This window comes from Apis florea, unplaced genomic scaffold (genome assembly GCF_048593485.1).
Source record: "Apis florea isolate Af1SG1 unplaced genomic scaffold, ASM4859348v1 contig_3772_pilon, whole genome shotgun sequence".
Taxonomy (NCBI): Eukaryota; Metazoa; Arthropoda; class Insecta; order Hymenoptera; family Apidae; genus Apis; species Apis florea.
Genome location: NW_028256845.1, coordinates 1,790,055 through 1,813,114, shown reverse-complemented (window position 1 = coordinate 1,813,114; position 23,060 = coordinate 1,790,055). Strand labels below are relative to the sequence as shown.

At 41.5% G+C, this 23,060-nt stretch overlaps 1 protein-coding gene across 4 annotated transcripts in view; it reads left to right on the top strand.

The window, feature by feature from the left end:
• Positions 1-23,060, top strand: part of LOC100865253 (uncharacterized) — a 178,951-nt gene that overhangs the window by 133,628 nt on the left and 22,263 nt on the right. For all 4 annotated transcript variants that reach the window (XM_086915321.1, XM_086915320.1, XM_086915319.1 and 1 more), the window contains exons 5-6: positions 1,847-1,944; positions 15,925-17,933. In XM_086915321.1, the coding sequence (XP_086771447.1) occupies positions 1,847-1,944; positions 15,925-17,933 (2,107 nt within the window). The remainder of the gene's footprint in view (positions 1-1,846; positions 1,945-15,924; positions 17,934-23,060) is intronic.

The window sequence follows — 23,060 nt, the reverse complement described above, 5'->3', positions numbered from 1 at the left end:
ACACATCCTTGAAACTCGAAACAATTTGCGTTATAGGAAGGAGCAAGATCTAGTTCTTTGAAAATGTAAAACGTGAAGTTTCCACGAGAAACCTTATATACAATTCTTATCAACTTCAATCTCTTTTTATTGTACTTAATTCAATTAATTCAATGAAATAGGATTCGTTCAATTTCAACGCAGCAATAAATCATTGAACATGTTGAAAGATTTTCATGTCATCTCTTTTTCTCCATATTCTCTTTCATATTTTTTCTATTGTAATACTCGTTCCATTATTCCAACCCAGATATTTATCCCCAAATTTACACAACAACAAAACTACGATAAGTTAAGAAACGTGAAAAATTTAAAATTTATCTAATTCCAATGGACTCAAGAATAGGTAAAAAAAAAAAATTGGACGACTTTTAAATCCCTGTTGGATAATCGTTCCATCGCCATGAAACATCACGCGTGTTATTCGAACGTTTTCGTGACAATTTTCACAGCGAAAGACAGTAACCGCGATCCTCAACTTTATACGCTCCTGATAATCTCGTAGACCAGGGCTTGGAAACGGTTTACTCGCGTTTGTTGCCGAGATTTATGAAATGGCAATAAAATTTATATGACTCGGTTGCTCGTTAGGGGGCGCGGCTCGCTCGTTCAGATTGATGTCGGCGCGAGCCGACTGGTCCACTTGCCCGGGGCTTCGTTTGTTTCTCTCTACGATTGTCGTAGAACGGTCTGCTCCCATTATTAATCCCTTGGAAATCGCGGGAGAGCTTCAGTCATCGTTCACCGGAGAAAAATATGGCCGTAATATTTCTTTGAGAAGCGTGGGGACGGAAGTTGCTCAATTTCGACTGAATTTGTCAGCTCGCGCCAATCGCGATTATACCACCGTGTCTGGCCTCTCGATTAAAAGGATCGTTTCATAGGGAGGATGAAAAATCAGATTTCCTGCCTCTGGAGGATAGACTTGGATTTATCAATTTGTTTAACGAGTCGATAAGGATGTGATATATATACGTGGGTTTAAATTTTTCATTTGAGATACGATTGTCATGCGACCTTTTGATAATATTTTTACAATTATAATATTATTTGTGCTTTGAATGAAAGAACGAAGATGTTTGATTAATCCATATTTGTGTAACAATAACAAAAGCGTGACGAATGCAGTGCACATAATTTATGCACAATTATGTAATTACAATATACGTTTTGTAAATAATGATATAATAAAGTTTCTACAGCATCGAAATTGATAATTTATCAGGAAATATGAGCTCTACCCTCGAGTATAAATTTTCGGGTTCCCGTACCCCAAGACAGGTCTAAGTAAAAGAATTATATCCTTCGCGTTTCGTTTCGAGTAGCGAAGCAAGGATAAGAGAGAGAGGAAAAAAGGGTGCGTGTTCGATGAGTCACTTATACAGTAAATCACGCGTATGCTCTGTCGAGCATGATGCCTCGAGGACATATCTGGTCTACCTGTTGCTCGGTTCCCCATCGATGACAACAAGGATCGTGCAAAGAATTCGAAAGGTGAACGGAGCAGTATTTCTTCCGTGTTCTTGAATTTCATCGTTTCCATAATCCCTTGGAATAGGTTCAAAGTCAAATAATCGTGTCAATCAAATGTATTATGTATCATATATTTATTATCGACAAAATGTTAAATGTTAAATATTCTTTTAGAATAAAAAATTTTAAAAATGTGAAATTTAATTTTATGAAAAATTGTATAGCTCAGCTATTATATTTTTGATTTTGTTTTGATTTTGCATAATTAAATTAATGAAATTTAAAAAATGAAAAAGAGAAATATTTGATCTGATTATTCATATTTTGATTCCAGGTGGATGATCGAGTCAGGTCGCCAGTTACGTCACGATGTTTAACTACCACTATGTCACTCTCAATTTCACCCTCGAGCCCTGAGGAACCTGTCACGCTGTAAGTAGAATTTTATTTCAAACTTGTTTGAGTATTGATAAGGAGTACGCAACTTTATATCCCCAGAGGATATTATAATTCATACCGAGAATTTATTCGTGATTTAAGAGAATTTATTCAGCATAAATTCATTTTCTAGAAATTCCAACATTTGTTATCATAAATTAGCAAAAAATATCTTGCAACTTATCTTGTCTCTATCCCTACCCAAAAACGTTCAAGAATTCATAGAGAACGATCAATCAATATCGAATATATGAAACTTTCAAACTTAAACGAATAATGAGATAATAAAAAAAAAACACTAAAAAAAAAAGAACAAAAAATCAAAATTTAATAAATCAATTTATCCAATCTATAACTTACTTAAAAAATATAGCGAACATTTTTTCATGCATAATATAATAAAAAATATCGCAGATCCGATTAAACCATAAACGTTAAATCGAAACATATCCTCGTCTCGTTTCTCCACGAGCGAAATTATTCAAAACGCACAACAATACCACACAATACTATACTACGGCATTACAAATTCACAAGAGGCGGAAAGACGGTCGCTCGAAATCCGCGGCGCCCTTTAACCGTTGAAAAAGCCACTCAGACAAATTAGTCCCCGGCCGTTTCTCTCTCGTGTGAAAGAACGTTTCCACGTAATTGTGGACCGCCGGTATTCGGGGCCTGTTCGTTCTTACGCGGGCCACAAGCCCTGGCTTGGTGGTATCGGTGTCGCGGCACGCCGAGGGCGGCGATATTTATGCCAGTTTTTTATTGCGCTCTAGCCCGAGACCAGAATGGAAACAATATGTCACCGGTGGTATAAGGGGGTTGGAAACCGGTTGTACGAAGTTCTTGTAGGTGGCCCGCCCGCCACCTAACGTTAATACTAACGCCTCCGCCGTCACTGCGCCCCCTCCCCCCGCACGCTCTCCATGTCATGATTTTAAATGAACAACCCCCATTTCACCCTATCGCGCGCCACCGCCTGGGGTAAGGGCGAATCGAGGCGTGCCGCGCGAGAAAAAACCGCTTTTAAATCGATTTCGATACATTTTTCACACGTTTGGTAGCTGTTTATATTTTTTTGCAATTGTTCGGGATTATTGAACGTTGTATCACTTATTGCTGGTTATTATCCTTCGAATCGAAGTTTGGTGTACATGATAAAGATCGTGGAAATTTTACTTTTGTTATTTGTATTTTTAACAAATTTCGTTTGTTCGTAGATTTTAAGGGTTGGTATAAGGGCGTAAATTTTAAAATTTGTCATTATAGAAAATTGATTTTCTAGAAGAAACGGACGATTTAATTAAATTCGAAATCATTTTGATCCAGTTTGAATATTGGATTAGATTCAGAAGTGGTTTTTAAGAGAGGGATGTTAACGACATCGTTGTTCCATCGAAATTTAAATCTCCACGATTCCTGGCTGTGTTATGATTGTTGAAGGGAAAGGAAGGAAAAAAGGAAAAAAGAAAAAAAAAAGAAAAGAAAAAAGAAACGAAAGAGGCCTCGGGTCTTAAGAGTCATCGGATAAGTGCATATCGATTTCTGCCGATTGGCGAGGGTTGGACCGTGGTAAGATCGAGGCGAACGGGAAAAAAAAGAAGGCGGTAAAAAGGGCAAAGGCCATAAGTAACGGACCGTCTGGTGGAAAGCGCTCGAGGGCGAACAGTGATTTAGAGAAATTAAAACTTTAATTCATGTTCGAGTTCGCGGGGGTGTATCCTCTCACCCTCCTCCGCCACTTCAGTCTGTGGCGTTCCGAGTCCCCCTGATGATCGACCGAAATTCACTCCACGTGTAAATTGACGCAGAGAATTTTGTTACATCAGTTATTCATTTTGGTATTTTTATATTATTTATCGCCGAGTATTTTTGAGAGGTATTTTCGTTACTTACTTTATCGAATTTGTAATCAAGCTTTGTCCAATAAAAATGCAATAAAAGTTTTATCAAAATAATGTTATTATCGTATTCATAAATAATGTTTAGATTTTATTGCTGTTTTGTGAGTATCGTTTCCAAATACTTAGTTTTAAAGCGTATCTTTCGTCCATTGGAAAATCCAATGGTCAGCACATTTGACAAATGCGGGATCGAAAGCAGAGGGTAAGTAAGGAAACGACAAATATTCCAAATCCGATCAGGCACGTCCGCACAGTGGACACAATTATTGTTGTCCTGATTTAAGGGCGGCATGCATTTTAAAGAACGGCCATACCGGATGGTTCTACATGGCCTCTATTTGCACAGGGGATGGATAAAAATTCAGCATCCTCCGATAAAATAGCGCACAATACATTCAAACCACTAATACCGTGCTACATGGATTCACGTATTCTCGCAAACATCCCTCGAAACGATCGAATCTTTTTTTTATTCGCAGATTCGAGCAAATGGATCATCACGTCTATTGAATCTAATCTAAATTAAAAATATACTTCACGAGACATTTCCTAATATATTCCATAGTATGAAACTTTTGCAAATGACAAAAGATTAGAAATAATCTATCGTTTCATTGTTATGTTCATTAATCACAAAATTTATTTTTTATCATCATCAGAAGAAAATTTGACCCAAGCAATATTATATTAGAAAAATAATTTCAAGAAATTATAAGGAATCATTGCACAAATTTGAAGAAATTTTCAAAAATTGTATGAGATATAATAGAAATTTTTTTAACGCCAAAAATAATGAAAATTACTACAGGAAGAAAGAAACAAACAGGAGACAGTGCTGTAAATCTGAATTTCGAAAAGATGCTCTTACAACTTTCACGATCTTCCATATGGAATATGGAAGATCCATATGGAATATGAGAAAAGGACTCGCCCTTTATTCTTCTCTTCGTTCATTGCCCGTTGTTCCTTCCTCCTCCTCTTCTCTCTCTCTTTCTCTCTCTCTCTCTGTCTACGTTTTCCTTACCCGTATTCAGGACGACCTTCGTCTCCAATAAATTCCCATCACCATCCTCAGGTACGCCTTCGCAGAATAAATCATACCATAAGTGAATCCGAATTGAATTCAATGAGTAAATATGGTGGTGGAATAATGAAAAGCAGCGCAAGGGTCCGGTATGTTATCGGGTAAAAGAGAGAAATTTCATTGTATATAAAATTACTTTGAAAATTCTGATGACAATTAACGTGATGCTTTGCGCCAAAGCTTGATTAAATTAATCATTGTTCGCAGCATGTTCAACACCACGATTAATTGTTTAAATTTATAATTACAAATTTGTACTTAATTTTTTAACATAACAGTTTTCGAAAAATCGAAAATTACACTTGATTATCTTCACTTGGTGCAAATAATATATACAATATCACTTTGCTAAATATTAAATAATCTTTTCCATCACTAATTTTTCTACTGGTTGCAAGAATATGTATTTACAAAATTAATTTTAATAATTTCAATGAAATATCACATCATAAATTATCATTTCCAAGTCAATTTAAATAATAAAAAAAAAAAAAAGTATCGACAAATCAATACACTACACAAAATTATCATTTGATACGAATTATATATAAAATGGATTTTTCTCTCGATCTAAAAAAAAAAAAAAAAGAAAAGAAAAATATTGGCACATCAGTAATATCGTTAATTTAAAAGCAATTCTTGTATGCCTGGCTCCGCTTCTGCCCCTCGTTCGGCCATCTTTCACGATGCATCATCGAGGAGCAATACATGTAAATCGTCTGCTTCACAATGGCGTTTGGTGCACGATCATGCGTATGTGTGTGTGTATGTGTGTGTATGTGTGTACGTGCGTGGAATCTAGTCAAGAAGCAGTGGTTGGGTGGAAATGCATAAATACATGAACCACGGTGAAACTACGAGCGAAAGAGGGACGGGGACAAGCTTGGCCCGCATATGCCTCGAGCGGGTTGTACCTCCTAGAGGCGTAATAACGCGTGGATAGCAGCTCTCTTCTCGCGAAAATGCGCCCTTTCGGAATGTCGTCGCTTTTTTCTCCCCCCTCGAAAAAATACTGCGATTTCGACCTCGGTACAGGGGTGAATCGCGTCACGGATGAGAAATGAAAGAGAACGTTTCTTTCCTTTTTTTTTTTTTTGGATGGGGATGAGAAAAAGGAGGGGGGCGGGAAAGGAACGAGAAAGGAATCGTTAGCAATCGTTGCATTTATTTTCGTTCGTATTGTGGGAGCGAGGATTTTATCGAGGGAATAAAGGGTGATTGCGTGTAAAAGGAGATATAGAAGAGATTTTTAAGAATTTAATATTTTTGTGAAGATTTAAAATTTCCTTTGTTCTTGATTCTGTTCTATTACTATTTCGGTTTAAGTGAAAATTTGATCGATTAATTAATCGAAAGAAAGGATTAAAAATTATTAATAATCTTATTGAGTAAAATTTTGCTTCATCATTCATTGATTTATTATCAAAAATTTCTACGTTTTGAAAATTTACCCTGGAATATACGTGTGTGAAAGTGGCGAGGTTATTACGCGATAAGAATAGAAAGAGTTGGAAACTTTCTGGCCGGTAATTACGCTACTCGAGTGAAGAGGAAGTAGGTTTCTGCCCCATTTCGCTTTATAACGTGCGAGAATTTTTTGGTCAAGGAAGATTCTATTCGAATAGGGGGGTAATACGCGAAATTTTTAGGGTGAGGAAAGTTGAAACGTGATCGTTAGTCTCTCCACACAGTCGGGCGAAGTCAGCTCCGTTTAAATAGGTTTACATGGAAATCCTTGCAGGTTTAATGCTCGTTTTGTTCGCGTGCTACGTTGTTATAATTTTATTATCCTTTTTTCAAAGTTTTGAACGCTGTTGAATGGAATAACAGTAACGAGATGAGAAACTAAATATTAAAATTAAATTGTACGTAAAGAAACAGTACGGATATTTTCGAGGAGAAAATAAAACAAGATGAGACGAAACATCGTTATGAAATTATTCTTTGAGATAAATAATTGAAGAGAAAGAAAGAGAGAGAGAGAGATCATGGAATATTTCGATCGGGTGATAAATACCACTTTGACCACAACAATTCTCATCGTGACGTTTTATTAACCTTAAAAGTACATGAAACATCTCGTTCTTTCACGTAAATAATCCAAAACATGATACAAAATACTCCAACCATGATTAACTTTCGTGATAAAGAAATTTATTAAAAAATCTACTTTATTCTGCATTAATATCCAAATGTACATAAAAATCGTAATTGTAATTTGAATAATCAAATAAACACATTAAATTGATTAAACAAAATTCTCTAATTTATTAATCTTCCCTTAAATATAATTCAAAAGAGGGGAAATAAATTCCAAATAAGAAAGAAAGAAAGAAAATACACTATCGAAATAATTCACGGAAGAATCAAGCGTATAAGGCTAGTGATGAGTCTACGATGAGACGATTAGATTAAAGAGGCGAGATTCGCATTCCTGCGTTACTCGTCACGCGAGTAATTACGCAATGGCGAACGGAAAGGAGGCGCGAAACGGCGAGGAACGCGAGCGAGCAACAGTCACCCCCTCCCCGTGGAGGAGGAAAATAGACGAGAAGGAAGGCTTGGTTGGAAGGAAGGGTTGGCGCGTTGCTGTTGTTGCCTCTCTGAACCGCGTCTCAGAGGCGGCGTTGCGCGATTTGCAGCCAACAGGAGAAACCAGAGCTAATAAAAGCCCACAATTACCTCCGGTTCGAGCCATTTGTCTTGACGGGCGTCTCATGCCCGATATAATTCACCCTGGCAACAACACATTGTTGTCTAATGAGGTGTAAAACATTCCAGGATATCTGGCTGCAGGGAGGTCCCTCGGTATCGCTGATGCGCGATGCCATGTTGTTTGATTTCTCTCCTCCCTGTCCGTAATATTCTTATATCGGTCCGCGTTTCGCCTACTGGACCAACTTTTCGACTCGGCTCTTCTGGTTAATCGTAACGCGAATTATTTCGTTCTTGATCATAGAGGGACGTATGCTTCGCTTCCCTTTTCGATCAACGATTTGTCTAATTGGATTGGATCCACCCGATATGGGAATGTTGTGACAGATACACGAGGATCAATTTTCTGCTAAATGTTCCGCGCGAAATTATGAATTGATCTTTGTGACGAAGCAGAGAGGATGAGTCCAGTAAATAAATGAAATGAATTTTTTATTTGTATTTTTCAACCCAAATACCCAATATCCCGAACAAAATTTTTCATTCTCTTCGCTCTTCAACCTTAACGATCAAGCTAATAATTATGTATTTCCATTGTTCGTTTAAACTATTTTAAATAAAAGGAGTACCTCGATCGTCCCCGAATAAAATAATACGAACGATTCCCAAGCGATTTCTCGAGTACAAATCTTACGTCTTTACGACGAGCCATCCATAAATTCCACGAAGGAATTCAGCAACTCTCTCATTCCGTGCGCCGCGAAGTGTTATACGTGCGTGCGCGCGGCCATAAAGTGAAAAAAAAGGTCCGCAGGCAGTTTGTTATCGGGAGCAGTTGTAACGGAAGGGCACGTATCGGGTAACATGATTACAAATATATCATAACCTCCTTTCCTCGGCCCTTTCCTCGAATGTAAGAAGGAACGGAAGCGTGTGTCCTTCGACACGCGATACACGTGCGCCGCCTGTCGATGCGGCTTCATCGCAGCAAATCACTGCCGGTTCCCAAGAAATAAAGACAAAAAGGATATAAGAGAGCAGGGGGATTGGGTTGGGCCGAGTGAAAAGGGCACGTAGCGCATCCCTTCGATAAATCGAATCGAGAAACAGGTCCTCTTCGTGTGTGTATTCCCGCGTTCAGGATGCAATGTCGAGGTACAATGAGCTTGTTCTTTGAAGAGAACAAAGTTGCAAAGTTGAAAAGAATTTTAAAATTAAGATTATACTCGAAATATTGAGAGCGTTTGTATTAAAATGCACATAGTTTTATTTCTTATTATTCGAAATCGTCTCGGAAGAAGGAAATATCGTTGATAAAGATTGTTGAATTTGTTAGTCAAACTTTGAGATGATAAGTTCGTTTATTGACACGAGAAATTTGCGATGGAAGGAAGTAGTCATCGTTCGAATTCATCGATATACACGGCCGAGGAGGCACGATAAAAGGTGGTGTTGAGTTTTAAGAGTCGTTATCAGTGCGATCCCATGAGTCTAGAGAAATTGCATCGTAATCCAAGAACACTACGGATCGAGGCAATTCCAACAACTCGTAGCAATCGTCGACGAAGGCATATTATTATAGCCGTGGCCCGGACAGTTTATTTCGTTAGGTTCGTTCCCAGGATTTACTGTGCACTCTCACCGGTAACAACTCACTTAGATTACCATTACTTTTCTCCACCTCGTCTTATTTTGTCCGACGTGATGAAATCGTCAATCATGATTTATTATTAGTGTTGACTAGAAAAAATGGTAAGAACTGTTACTTAATCTTCGGGTTTCAAATTTCAGAAGTCTGATTAAAGACTGATTACTTGATAAGGATTCTTGATAAATTTTTCTGAAGAATTAGAATATTCTTGATTAAAATATATTTATTACTAATACTTTTGATAAAATAAGAATTTAATGGAGAATATTTAATTTTAAGAAACTCAAGTTGCTCCGCTTGGGGACTCTAAAAGTTGATTTGAATTATTAAATAGCCGAGAGATTAGCTCGATGCGAATGAAAATATCGAGGATTTCACTTCAACTTGAAGGATTTCCCACAGTGGACGTTTCATCCGAGATTCGAATGAATACGGAATATTGCTATAACCATAAGAAGGATACACGTGCTGGTACTTGTCACTATGACATTATCGATCCAATGGCTCGGTTCGTCGTCGGTTGGTCCGAGTACAGTCCCTTCTTACTATCCCCGTTCACTCTTCATCCCTCTTTGTACATACCCGACTTTGCAACCCCCTCTGTGCAACCCTTTAGGGTCGCGTTCCTCACAGATATCAGTGTGAAACTTTCAGAAACGTCCTTTTCGATTTCCGTCTTTTGCAATCCTAAAAATGTTCAGATGCACGTATGATTTCATACGAGATTAAAGTAATAAATTTAAATTTCAAAATTAAATCACGATTTAAATCTCATCCAACCTTTGTCTCGATATTTTTCGACATTATTCAATGCCTGGTATATAATAATTTTCCAACAATGAAATTCTAAACAATGACAATCCACTCGGACTCTTTAAAGAATATTTTCAAAATAAACGATTCTGAATTTTATATCGAAAGAAAAAAACAACACTTAAATCAATTTAACTAAGCAAAGTAGTCATCGAAACACCATATATATCATCACACGTGGCGAAAGGAAAGGAATATAAATCGGCGGAAGGAAACAGCGACCGGGCCGAGTTCCTGAGAACGCCGCCACCGACGTCGTTCCGTAACTGCGAAAATTTGCGCCCGCCTACCCCGGCCTCACTATAAATCAGTTGAAATTTGTTATGCGCGGCACGCAGATGGTTTTGTTATATGAAAATATGTGCCGCGTAGGGATGGTATAAGTATCCCTCGGTAAAACACATCCCTTATACCAACCCACACCCCTGTGCCGGCCCCCGTCTCGCCCCGCTCCTTACCCCAGACAGGCCCGAGGCGTCATGCTGTTCTGCGCTCTCTTTAATTACGCCCCGAAACGCGTGACGTATTGCCGTGCGCTGAAAGGGACAAAAAAAAAAAAGGCGACCTTGGATCCATGACCCGTTAATCGAATCGAGAGATCTCTGGACCATCTTGCGAAGAAACGATAGACAGTTTCGATTCTTGAGATTTCGTGATGTAAAATAATACGTTTCGAACGAAACGTGTGTGATATTATTCGACGTTCGTGATTTTAAGAAAATGTGATAAAATATTTAGATTAGGCTGGATAAGTGAAATGAAAGGAACGAGTGAAAAGATTGAGGAAAAGAGACGAGAATTGTTTGAATTTGTTTCTAAGAAATTTTCTTTAAAAATTTCCAAGAATATATGTATTTAAAAATAATTAATTTATGTTTTTTTATAATGCATTTCTCTCACGAAGATACGTATTTAGAAAATACATAAATTTCTCGAGCTAAGATTTTCTTCACCGGTTTCACCTTTGCTTCAGAAAATCATCAATTCCTTAGATATAATTCTTCGAGTACAAATCTCCATTAAAGAATACCACGTCTCGATTTCATCCCAACAAAGGAATTCGAGCGCGACGAAGTGGCACGTGGATTTATGAGAAAACAACTTTTCTAAGAACACTTAAAACTTCAAAAAATAAAGAGGAAGGAGTGTATATATATTTCTCACTTAAAGCACACTTAAAGCAGCCTCGAAACTCGATGTAAGGCGCTTCGTACACGGAGGAGGGAGGGTATGGCCGGCCATGGAGCCACTTAAAGCCCGGTTGTCCCCGGCTGCTGTTAAATATTTGATCGAGAATTCGATTGCTTTAAGACGTCAGTCTGCGAGAGGGAAAAAAAAAAAAAAAAAGAGAAAGTGGGACGAGGGTGAAGCGGTTGACGTAAGGGCGGATAGTTAGGCGAATGGGGGGCGAGCAACTTATTCCCCGATGTCCGAATCGGGCAGCTGTCCCGGTCGCAGGAGCTCGTTCTTTCTGCGCTCGCGATTGATGGCCGAGTCGAGGACACGAGTACGCTTTAAAATCCTTCCCTCGTTGTGAAAGCGGCTCAACGGAGAATAGCATGGCCGGATCCCCTTCAGAAATAAAGCCAATTCGTTAGGTTTCTCCATGTAGGAATGGTGCTCAGTAGAATGCCACCGTCGATGGTCAGACAATGACGCGTCGTCGCTGGTTAAATAAGAGTTCTCGGCATTCTTATCTGAGAGTTTGACGATAGATTGTTATTTCGAAGATTTGTTGGAATTTCAGGAAAGATTTAGAAGATCGATAATTATTAAAAAAGAAAATGATAAATTTAAGAAGGAAAACAAGGATAATATTCGTGTATGTGTTAGCGTCGTGGAGAAATTATGAATTTTTACGGATATACGAAATTATAGTGAAATCTTGGTTGGTGTTGTTACACGAAGTCACATTGTGCCCCCGTTCAACGTTTAAGAAGGCGAAGGGTGGCAAGAGGAGACCGAGTCGCAAAACTCACGCGAATCACGTGGTGCCAAGTGGGGTGCATTAGCCAAGTTCCCCATTATCCACGCGTGAGAGACCCTTAAATTATCCGGCATTCGCCCACCGCCGACCTCCCCCACCCTTGAACGTCGGCGAGAAAAAGATGTACGAGTTCCTTTCGCGAGAACACCCTCGATGGGTGTTCGAGCGGAGTAGGTACGACGAGAATCATTCTCGTTCGCGTATACCGAAAAACGAATAAATTGTAGCAAAATATATGATGCGTTACATATTTACAAAATGTAAAAAGTAGAGGATCCTTTCGACGAGAACAAAAATCAATCGTAAAAATGTTCAAAATTATAAATATTATAAATTTTTCATTTCGATTGAAAAATATATATTGATCCAGAGCAAGCATCTCTTAAATACCGATATTTTACAATCGTTTCGATATAAATCCGAATACAGACTTAACCTCGGATAAGAATACCGTGATCCTGGCGCGGTTTATCTAATTGGAATTGTCGAGGGTTCGGAAGAAGGACACCAACGAACGCCAAAGATGAGGAGAGAGTGAGCGAGACTAAGGAGGTAAGCATGGAGAGGGAAAGTGTAGGAGAGAGAAAGAGAGAGAGAGACGGAGAGAGTACTTGAAGAACCATCGGCAAGACGAAGGGGGTGTGTAAGTTTGGGCTATCTCTGAGAGCACAGTTCCAAGGAGGCTCCTTTAGACTCTAGTGACGTGACGTCGCCTAATACTCTAATCCCTTCAGTGGAGGCACCATCGTCCGCTTCTGCAGCCTCGTGTTTCTGGGTAACCATCTCCTCCGCTACGAACGGCACTTGCTAATTAATTGACGAGTACGGATTTTGAGGTGTCGAGAATCTTCATGTCTGTCGAGAGGGAGAACTGTTATCAGTCAGTACAGGTCGAACAGCAAACGCATACCACTTAAACCGAGTACTTTAGTTTACGTTGATTTTCTACGAGTACTATCTCGTTTTATGTTAATTTTAAAGTTAAACTACTATCGCTGTTATTGGGATCAATTATTCAAATATCTAAAAGAATTCCTTTTTGCATATCCTATCGATATTAAAAAAAAAAAATCATTCAGATTTTTCGTCATTGATTGAAACGTACAAGTACAAGTCGATAAAAGTCGTTTTCATATATATTTATCATAAATTATTTTCACATAGCTACATCTATTACTTATAAAATTACGTATTGTAATTCTACATAATAAAACAACGATCCATGAACATCATGAACGTTGAACATTCCTCGTGAATTTATCCAATATCGAGCGCATCTTTCTGTGAAAAGAATTTTTCAACAACGATCATCAATTCGCAATAACTGGGAGACTTTAACAGCGGACGTGACATTTTCCTTGAACGCGAAAACGAAACCAATCTTTACGCGATAGCACGTCGACGGACGTAGGTACTCGGTCGAGGAGAAGGGCTGCTTTCTAATTATTCCCCACAGGCCATAAGGGATGACACGTAATTGGAGGGTGGACGAGGAAGCATTGATCCCTAACTGGAAGGGATTCAACCTCTTCCTTGCTCCGCTTCAGCCTTCCTTCCTCTTCCATCCTCCATCTCCTCTCTTTCTCTATTTCACTCTATCTTTCATTCGCTCGTTTAGCTCTCGAACTCCCGAACACGTTGCCGGCTCGACCAATGAGCACTGGCCGGAAAAGAAAAGTGATAATGTCTTAAGCCTTTGGTGCGATTTAACTTGCGATTTTGCTCGGAAGGAGAGGGCACATTCTCCTTCCTTTCTAGGAGTTCGTTGCTCTAAACTCTCCAAGCTTCCCCGTGAGGAGGGTTTAGGATTTAAGGAAAGCCCTCTCGCTCCAGAGATCCTTCTCAAGCTCCCGCTAAGCGCTCGCGCTGATCCTGCTCTTCTTCTTCTTCCTGTACCGCCTCTCGGAACCTCCGGGTTTATCTAATTCGAGTTGTAGCTTCCTGCTATCGCTCTAAACCGTATGGGCTGCCCGATCCTTGGCTGGCCTCGTCGATTGAAAATATACACTGTCTCTTGCGAAACGAAGAACGGGACAGGATAAGCGTGTCCAGATAAATTCTTGCCCGAGTAACATTCCTGCACGTTTCGTTACCGATCGATAAATGTCGTTTAAATATAACTGCACGCGGATATCTGATCATATCGTAATTAAAAAAAGAGTCGAAATACCTTGATATTCGACTAGAAATATCTCGAGAAATAAAGTTTTATTATATAATAGGGTAAATTTTAATCGTTAAATTCGAGAAAATTCGCAAATTGTATCGATTGTTTAATAACATTTATTACATAATGCTATTCTTTTTTTCATCCCCTCTACGAATTTTACTCGACAGCTGTAATTCGTATTTTGGAAAAATCACAAGCAACTGAAACAGACAATTACAAAAAATCGTGGCAAGAATTCATTTCCATCGCGTAATCAAAAGTAAATAGAGCGGCGATCAAGTCGACGTCGCTGCCTCTTTAATTCTCTAATTGAATTTGACGTTGCTCGTTACGAGAGGCAGACGCCCGTCTGCGTGAACGTGAAAAAAAAAAGAGAAAAAGAAAAAAAAAAAGAGACCGAAAGAGGTCTCTGGCCGGGGACCAGCCAGAGGACTCTTAAAGGCGGCGAAAGAGAAACCAGGTAGCACAGAGGTACACGTAGATCGTGGCTAGACAGGAGGCCACTGTGGAGGGGGGTTGAAGTTAAGATGTGGGTGAATATAAGCGGGGGAAGGGGGGAGGCGAAGGTATGTACGCGACGCCCGTAACACACTGAACACCTTCGCCGTGGATCCAGGGGCCGTGTCCCCTACTCCCCTACCCCTGCTCGGGGGGTGGTTGAGGTGAGTGACGGGGGTTGTGCTGGGAGGCCGGGAATCGCGTTCCTAGCTAAAAGGGGTGGACAGTGCGCAGAACCCGCCCCCACTTCTCGCGGCGAAGCAGAAGCTGCCGGTTGCTCGCGCAAGCCTTCATCCCCTCCTCAATCGTGGTGGAAGATCGCCACCCCCGTGCGAACTTAAACATAGCACACAGTAGCTCGCGAGCATCCTGCGTGGAAGGGCTCACCCGCGCGCACTTGTGGCTACACAAAGGCAACGGTGTCTGTATATCTATCGAGTATATATACGTATATATATATATAGATCTATGTATATATCGAGTCGGTTCAAAGCCGAGCCGAGGAGGAACGCGTGGTTGGTGCGTGATCGCGCGCGTGCGTGACGATATCGGAACGTGTGTCCACGATCCGTGTCTTGCCGATTCCGAGTCGAGATTACGTGAGAATTTGAATAATGTAGAACGAGAGAGAGAGAGAAAGGGGGAGAGAAAGGGAGAGAGAGAGAGAGAGTGAGAGAGAGAAAGAAAAGAGAAAGAGGACGAGGAAAAGAAAGAAGGGAGTGCGTTCGTTCGATGATAAGAAGGGGATTTTTAACAGTTGCTGACAAATTTCGAGTGTTCGACTGAAGATCTCTGAAGGCAGAGAAGTCTCGAGAGAAAGAAAGAGAGGGGGGAGGGAGAGAGAGAGAGGGAGTGGATGGAGAGGGTTCCAGGACTCGAGGCCGATGTCCTCGATGGACCTCGACGACTTTCAGGTGAAGTTTATTTAAACAGGACGAGGTTTACTTTAGGCTTGCAAACGTTAACGAACGGAAAGTGAACAGTGAAAAAAAAAAGGCAAAAGGTAAAAAAAAAAAAAAAAGAATAGAGAAGACGATCTGGGACGGGCGGTGTGAATTGTTTGGAAACTGACAGAGCTTCTGTTTCCCAGCTACGGGAATCGGTTTCGTTAGATATCGAGCTGATTGCACTCCATTGATCAAAACTCAATGCGCATCCATGCATCCGATGAGAGAGCAGATTTCCTGATCCTCTGGAATTTTTGTGTTCCAGGGTGGAACTGACCAGCGTGCCAGGTGGCCAGAATGCGATGGCTCATCTCAAAAAACGGAAGCTGGAAGCAGAATCTGTCAGCCCAAATCCTAAGCAACCGCAGCAGCCACAACAACAACAACAACAACAGCCGCTTTATCAACAGCAACAACCCTTGATCAACAAGAAGGCTGTTCAAGCGATCATTCCTCAAGAAATGGAGACAGCTGATGCTGCCGCTAAACGAAGAAGGAAAAGCGTCCGTGACGATGAGACGCGTAAATCGCTTGACGCCAATGACTCGAGCAAGAATATACCGTTGCCACAAAAGAAACGAGCTTTCGCTGCTGGAAATTCGGGTAGTCCTGCAAGAAAATCGAGCAAACACTCGGAGGAGCCCGAGGACGATGAGACTCTCATCAGAGAGACTGAAGCCGCTTTGAAAAGTTTGTCCGGAAGTTGGCCAGGTCCTAGAGGTTCTTTGTACCAACGAGGCAATACGGATGAGGATAAATACGAGTCGAATTTCGAGAATTTGTTCGAAGAGAAGAAGGAAAATCCGAAATTATCGCCCTCGTCGATGTCCACTTCGTCAACGACCAGCAACGATGCGGGATGTTCCTTGAAAGACGTGATATCTTTCCGTGGTCAACAAGATCGAAACAACAGATCCCAGCAACAACAACTGAAGCAACAAGACGTGACGAAACAACAACAGCAGCAACATCCGGGGAAAGTGAAAAAGGATCTGGACAATTTGTTGAAAACTGAAAACGAGTGCGGCATCGTCCCGAATCAAGTGAACAATGTGAACGAGCCGGGTAAAATCAGGCCAGTGCCGGTGAGATCTTTGTCCAACAAGGACAGAAACATGATCGGTACTCACGTGGACGCTCAAGGTAGGCAGACGGACAAATACTCCAGATACGATCCACCCGATTTCAACGAACTGGTGGACGACTCGTCGAACGAGTTGGAGATCGACATGTCGGATCCAACGGCCGAGAAAGACGATTCCGACAGGGACAAGATGAACGACAGGGACAGGGATCGGACGTGTAGGAACAACGGTCAGTCGCCGCAAAATTCCGCGAGGCAGCATCAACAGCAACAACAGCATCAACAATTGTACTCGAATTATCACAGACAGTACAGTGAGAACGGTATGAAGGTATCACCGACCATCACCACCACCTCCTCCTCTTCGCCCCCATCGAATTCACCATTCTCCGCAACATCGGCGTTCAGACCACCCAACAGTGACCACGTGAAAGCGACTGGCCGCGGAACACCGTCAGTGGCCGTTGCCTCGACGGCGATTCCACCTATCGGCCCGTATCCAGCTTCCGCTACGTTCGTCGGTTACCCCACTGCCGGGCCAGGGCCAACAATGCCGACACCCCAACCTGTTACAGGGATCTCGCCCACCTCCGAGGACAAGCATTCCTCCTCGGTCTCGTTGTTGCAATTGAAATCGTCTAAGGAGGAAGTCCATCACGTGACGAGGCACGAGGTGACGGCGAACTCGGTGACGGGCAACAAAAGCCCAACCGGTGGCCTACCGGCAGTCACCAGCCCCGACTCGTCGAAACAGTACACGATCCTTCAACCGGCTGGTATCGGGTCGAGAGCAGCCAGTGCCATTCAGGACATAGCCAGGGAGGGAGTGGTCAGTGTGACGGCTGTCAGCAGTTGTAGCACAAGCAACGGTAGCACCGCGAATGGTATCAGTAGTAATAGTAACAGCTGTGCCAACAACGTGGCTAACAAGAGTACGAACAGCAGCAACGGAAATAGTGGTAACGCGAGCAACGCAGCGAATTCGGTCAGCAACGGCAATAACAATGTGACGAACAGTATCTCGATCACCGCAGTCTCGACCAGCACGACCACGTCTAGTTCCACGACAGGTGTCGAGGCGTCGTCCGGGACTGGTCAGCAAGAGACTGTGATGAAAATGCCCGAAAGACCTGTTACCTTCGATGGCAGCAGACCGGGAATGTCCATGTCTCCGTCCAGTCTCAACAGAGGTGAGAGTTTCAAAGTAAACCATTTTGCATCACGAGTATCTTTACAAAGGAATTTTTACAAGGATCTCGTGCCTTATCCTTTTCGAGGAATCTCTTTTTTTTTCGAAAAAAAGAGAGCTCAGTCGATTTGTAAGGACAGTACGAATATACCTCGATAATATTCGACTCGCGTGCTCTGTCGAGACTTTAACGACTGTAAATGGGACAACGTGCCCCCAAAATCGCTTTCTCCCGACCGTGACGATTTCGTTTACGAGCGAAGACAGACATCGAGACACGAAGAAATTCGCGAAATCATTGATGAGATTAATGTTTCAGGCGATCAGTCGGGGTTAGAATCCATGCGTTATCCTCTACTCGAGAGAAGGATACAAAAGGCATTTTCGACATCTCCCGCGTATACAGTACCTCTCTCCTCCTCGGCCTTTCTCCGTCACACTCTCCCTCTCTCTTGCTTTCTCTATGAAGTTAGGGGAGTTAGGGTAGCACGGAAAATCAATAATTACGAAGCGAGGGGCGATGACTCAAATGGTGAAATCAAGGTCTCTCAAAGTAAAGTTATTCTCCGTATCCTCCGCTACAGCCACTTTGTCTTCGTCTTTGGCGTAGCTTCGAAACTATTCGCTTGATCACGGGAACGTCGCGATGATCGTAAAGACTGGCAGCACGCGGGGAAACTTGCACCTATTAGACGCATTCGAGCACGTGCCCTTTAGAGCTCTGTGATATAAGCCCCGAGTTTACGTCGCCATGTGCTGCTCCCTATCTTTTCTAAATTACTTCACTCTTTTCTTCTCTTTTCTTCTTTTCCAACAACTAACTTTTTTAAACTAAACTAATGTAATCCTTTACATACTTTAAATTTGTGAAGTATATCGATATTTCGATATGACTATATGACTTTTTTCAAATAAACTACTCTCCGTAGTGAAATAAACTTTTTTTTAATAATAATCTTTTTAGTCTTTAAATTAGATATATTATTTATTATATGAATAGTAAGTGATTATTTTAACTGTGTCACAATTAGTGGTGTCCTAAATTAATAATTTCCACTAATGTGTACAAATAATCACGAAGTGATTGAATTTAATTACATCGCAATTAATTGTATCCTAAATTAGTAATTTCCACTATTAACAATATTTTGATTTAAATATAATTCGATAAACGATACGAACCTGACCCACTTGTCTAAATTGAAACGTTTAATCGATCGATCAAAATGAGATGAGGAGTCGCGAGATGAATGACAATCGAAAAGAAAGAAAGAAAAAAAGAAAGAAAGAAAGAAAGAAAGAAAGAAAGAAAGAAAGAAATCAGAGAAAACTCACCCGTTACACCGATAGGGAGACATTCCATGGTCGTGACAGGTGGAAGTTCGAGTGCATTCCAGGGTCTTAGGGCAGCGACGACACGATGTGCCTAGACGGGGAAATTTGGGGTTGATACCACGTCATACGTATAAGCCGCAGCTGTCAGCAGCTAGAAACGTGACTAGCATCCCAGCCACATCACGGTACCTTATTACCACCATGCGGCTCTGCTGCCTGTCCTCATTATCCCCTTAACGTTTTCTCCGACTGAAGCTGCGAGGATGAACAGTTCAAAAATTCAATCTTCCTTGTCACATGTCACGCGTATGCGTTGACCCACATCTTCCTCGAGGATGAAAAAATTTTAGAAATAAAGCGTACAATATGAAACTTGTAATCTTTAAAACCAGATTATTGCATAAAGCAAATTAAAACCAATTCTCAACGTTTATTCTCAAGAATTTACTTGTCAATATCTCACAACGATCGATCATTAAAAGATTCTTGGTCGCAGATAAAGCGAGTAGCACGACGGAAATCTCGGTGAATAAACGTGGGGCCGTGATAAGTGGGCACGATTAATCGCATACTTACAAGCGTGACGGCGTACAGGCTTGCCTGCCGGACTCCGCAGACCTATAGTTTTAATCGCAGCCTCGTTCGCCCGTGCCATTCGCGCCGCTCGTTCCCGTACCTTTCGATTTAGCGACAGGATCGCGTGCACGTCGCGCCACTTCCTCTTTTCTTCTCTTCATTTTTACTTCATATACGTCTCTCTCCCTCTTTCTCTCTCTCAATCTTTCTTTTTCTTTCTCTCCGCCCCGTTTTTTTAAAATATTTTCTCCTTTTTTTTTTTTTTTTTTTTATTCAACACACCAGCAACACACACACGCGTTACACGAGCGTAAGAGCGTGTTGACACGCCATAAAACCGCTATCGGGAAATCCGTCGGCCGCAAAAACCACCCTTTCCGCGTTGAAACCGCGCGGCAGGCAGGGTTGGCCTGGCTAATAAAAAAATAAACTGCCCTGTAACTCAATTTTACGCTGCCTTTGCGACCGCACGCATAAAAAGGACCTTTACTCGCGCGAGGCAGGGGCTCTACCCTCGCGTTACGGCTACAAGCGCCTCCAGTGTGTAAATACGTGATTGTTCCCTGGGCTGTTCTCTTTTTTTAGAATCTTTCGTCTTCTACTTATCGACCTCTTCAAGATCCCATCTCCGATCGTGTCGATCGGATCGATCGAGCGTCGTTCTTACTCACGACTGCACACGGCTTCCTAAGCGACGTCCCTCCCTCTACCACGATTAATAAAATACAGAATTAGAATTCCGTATTCTCGTTTTTCTATCTCGAGATATATTCCATCTTCTTCCCACAAGGGTTAACAGGTATAAAGATATTTTTCTTTCCTGCAACGATCAAAAGAATCCGATAAGGGGATCCCCGTATATCGGGTCGATTAAAATAAATCCCCGACTATTTATTCGCCCCCACGTTGCGTGAACATTTAAATCTGTCCATCGATTAGATAGACGTGGTTCGCGCGTTTAACCGCAATTTCAACCGTCGATAATATCTCCGATTCGAGCACGATGCGTGCGCGATCGCGGAAAGGGCGAAGAGGGTGAGGGTGATACGTAAGGGGTGAAGAGAAACGAGGACAGAAGAGGAAAGAGAGAGAGAGAGAGAGAAAGAGAGAGGGAGGAAAAAAAAAGAGAGGAAAGAATTCGGCACGCGTCGTGCAACGGGCCGAAATGAATAAAACAATCCTGGTGTTTATGTACACCTCTGGACCTCCCGCGGTGACCCTCACGTGAAATGGCAACAAAATAACACAATTACACACTCGGCCACGGCCTCACCCTCGACTAGTGCCCGCCGCGCTACTCATCCTCGTTCTCACCCCTTGGACCCCGCTCCTCTACCCTCCTTTCCCCTCTCTCTGACCCTCTCTCGCCATCCGGGCCACGCGGGGATCCCATGGCGGGGAAAAAGGGGGGGGGAAGAAAAAAGAAGGACGAAGAAGAAGAGAGGACTGGCTGGCTGACCGACTCGTTACAAGTCTATTCAGAGATCCGGAAAGAACAGCGCGTGCCGGTATTCATTTTGTTGACCGGAACCATTATCCGCCCCTTCCTCCGCCCTTTTCTTTTCCCTTCCACCAGGTTTTTCTATCTGTTTTTTTCTCGCCCACTCCCCTCCCGAGCCGAGCTTAGGTATCGGCCGGCCGCTTTAAAACCTTACGGCTAATTTATTAATCCCGCCGGCGGCCAACCGCCACCCTTAGCCGTTTTTCAGCCCGCCGCTAATTAAAAAGCAACCGGGATACCGTTCGACGTTCCATCCAAAGTATAAGCGAATATCCGTTATTTCTTTATTAGAGACGCGTGTTTCTTCATTATCGAAACGATTTTTGTTATCGGTGTTTTGTTTAAAATATACGCGACTATAAAATGGATACGTGTCGTTGGCTGGTAATTTGGATTTGTTTAGAAAGAATGGAAGAGTAAATAGTAAGAGAATTGGTTTAATTGATACGTAGATCAATGATACGTGCTGTGTCTGACTAGTTGTTGCTGACTGTTCCATAGATACTAATTTTTTTTTTTTTTTTTTGGAAAAGAAAAGAGAATCTTATTAATGTTTGTTACATTAATTTATTTATAATTGAAAACTGTAATTATAAGAAAAGAATACTTTATTTCATCTATCCATTTAAAATCAAAAGGAAAAACGCATAATAATATATATTATTATATTTAAACATATTAATCTCTTTATAAAACAATCAAATGTTCCTTCCTAGTAACAAAATAATCACATTCGTGTCAGACATTTTTCATTTCGACAGAAGACAACTGTTTCACTGAAAAAGAAAGCGGAAGGAAGACACATCCATTCAAAACAGATTTATACATTTTTCCCCTTCTTCATTAATATCTACCGGCACGAAATCTTTCGATGCCATGCTTCATCCCGTGTCTTCCCACGACGAATAAAGTATGTCGCTAATGACATCACGTATCGTGATCCAATTTACCAGGAAGGTGGACCAAGCCGGTCTAAGCAGGGATCGAGCAGATCCCTCTCTTTCTAGAACGCGGAATGACGGCCTTGATGAAGTTTCTCGGCATCATGGCGGCTGTTTCGTGGGTCGGGCGTAGTTGGTTGGGGTGATCCGAGCCGGTGGAGGATTAGTACACGACAAAGTTTATAAAAGTGCGCTCATTCCACGAGAAACACCCGCAACTAACCTGAACCCGGCCTCCCCTTAAGACTCCTTCCTTTCGAATCCCTTTTCGAACCCCTCCAACACACGTGACCAATCTATGGCATGTCTGAATCGAGCTTTTTCGGCTTGAGAATACGTCGAATTGGCCTTAGCCCGAGAAGGGATGGAATGAGTTAATATAAAGTCGTGATTCTGATACAATCGTGTGAAATGGATCATTGCCTCGTGATAATCGAAAGTGAAAATTGTTGTTGTATATTATCGATGCAATTTCTCTTTGAAATCTTTCTTAGATTTTTCCCTCTCTACTTAGGTCTAACCTTTCACTTTGATATATCTTCAAATGTAACTTATAACTCGTATAAGCTTTCCAGAATAAATAAGCTGTTGAAACTTTCGAATAACTTTTTTATCGATCTCTTTGTACGATATCGATTTGTTGTAATATTTTAACAATTTAGCAATTTCTTGCAGTGTACACTGGACTAATCAATTATCTGATCGCGCAAACTTCGTCAATCGCAAGTGAGACAATCTCCCTCCGGATTATACATCGTAAAATTGCAAACTCTGA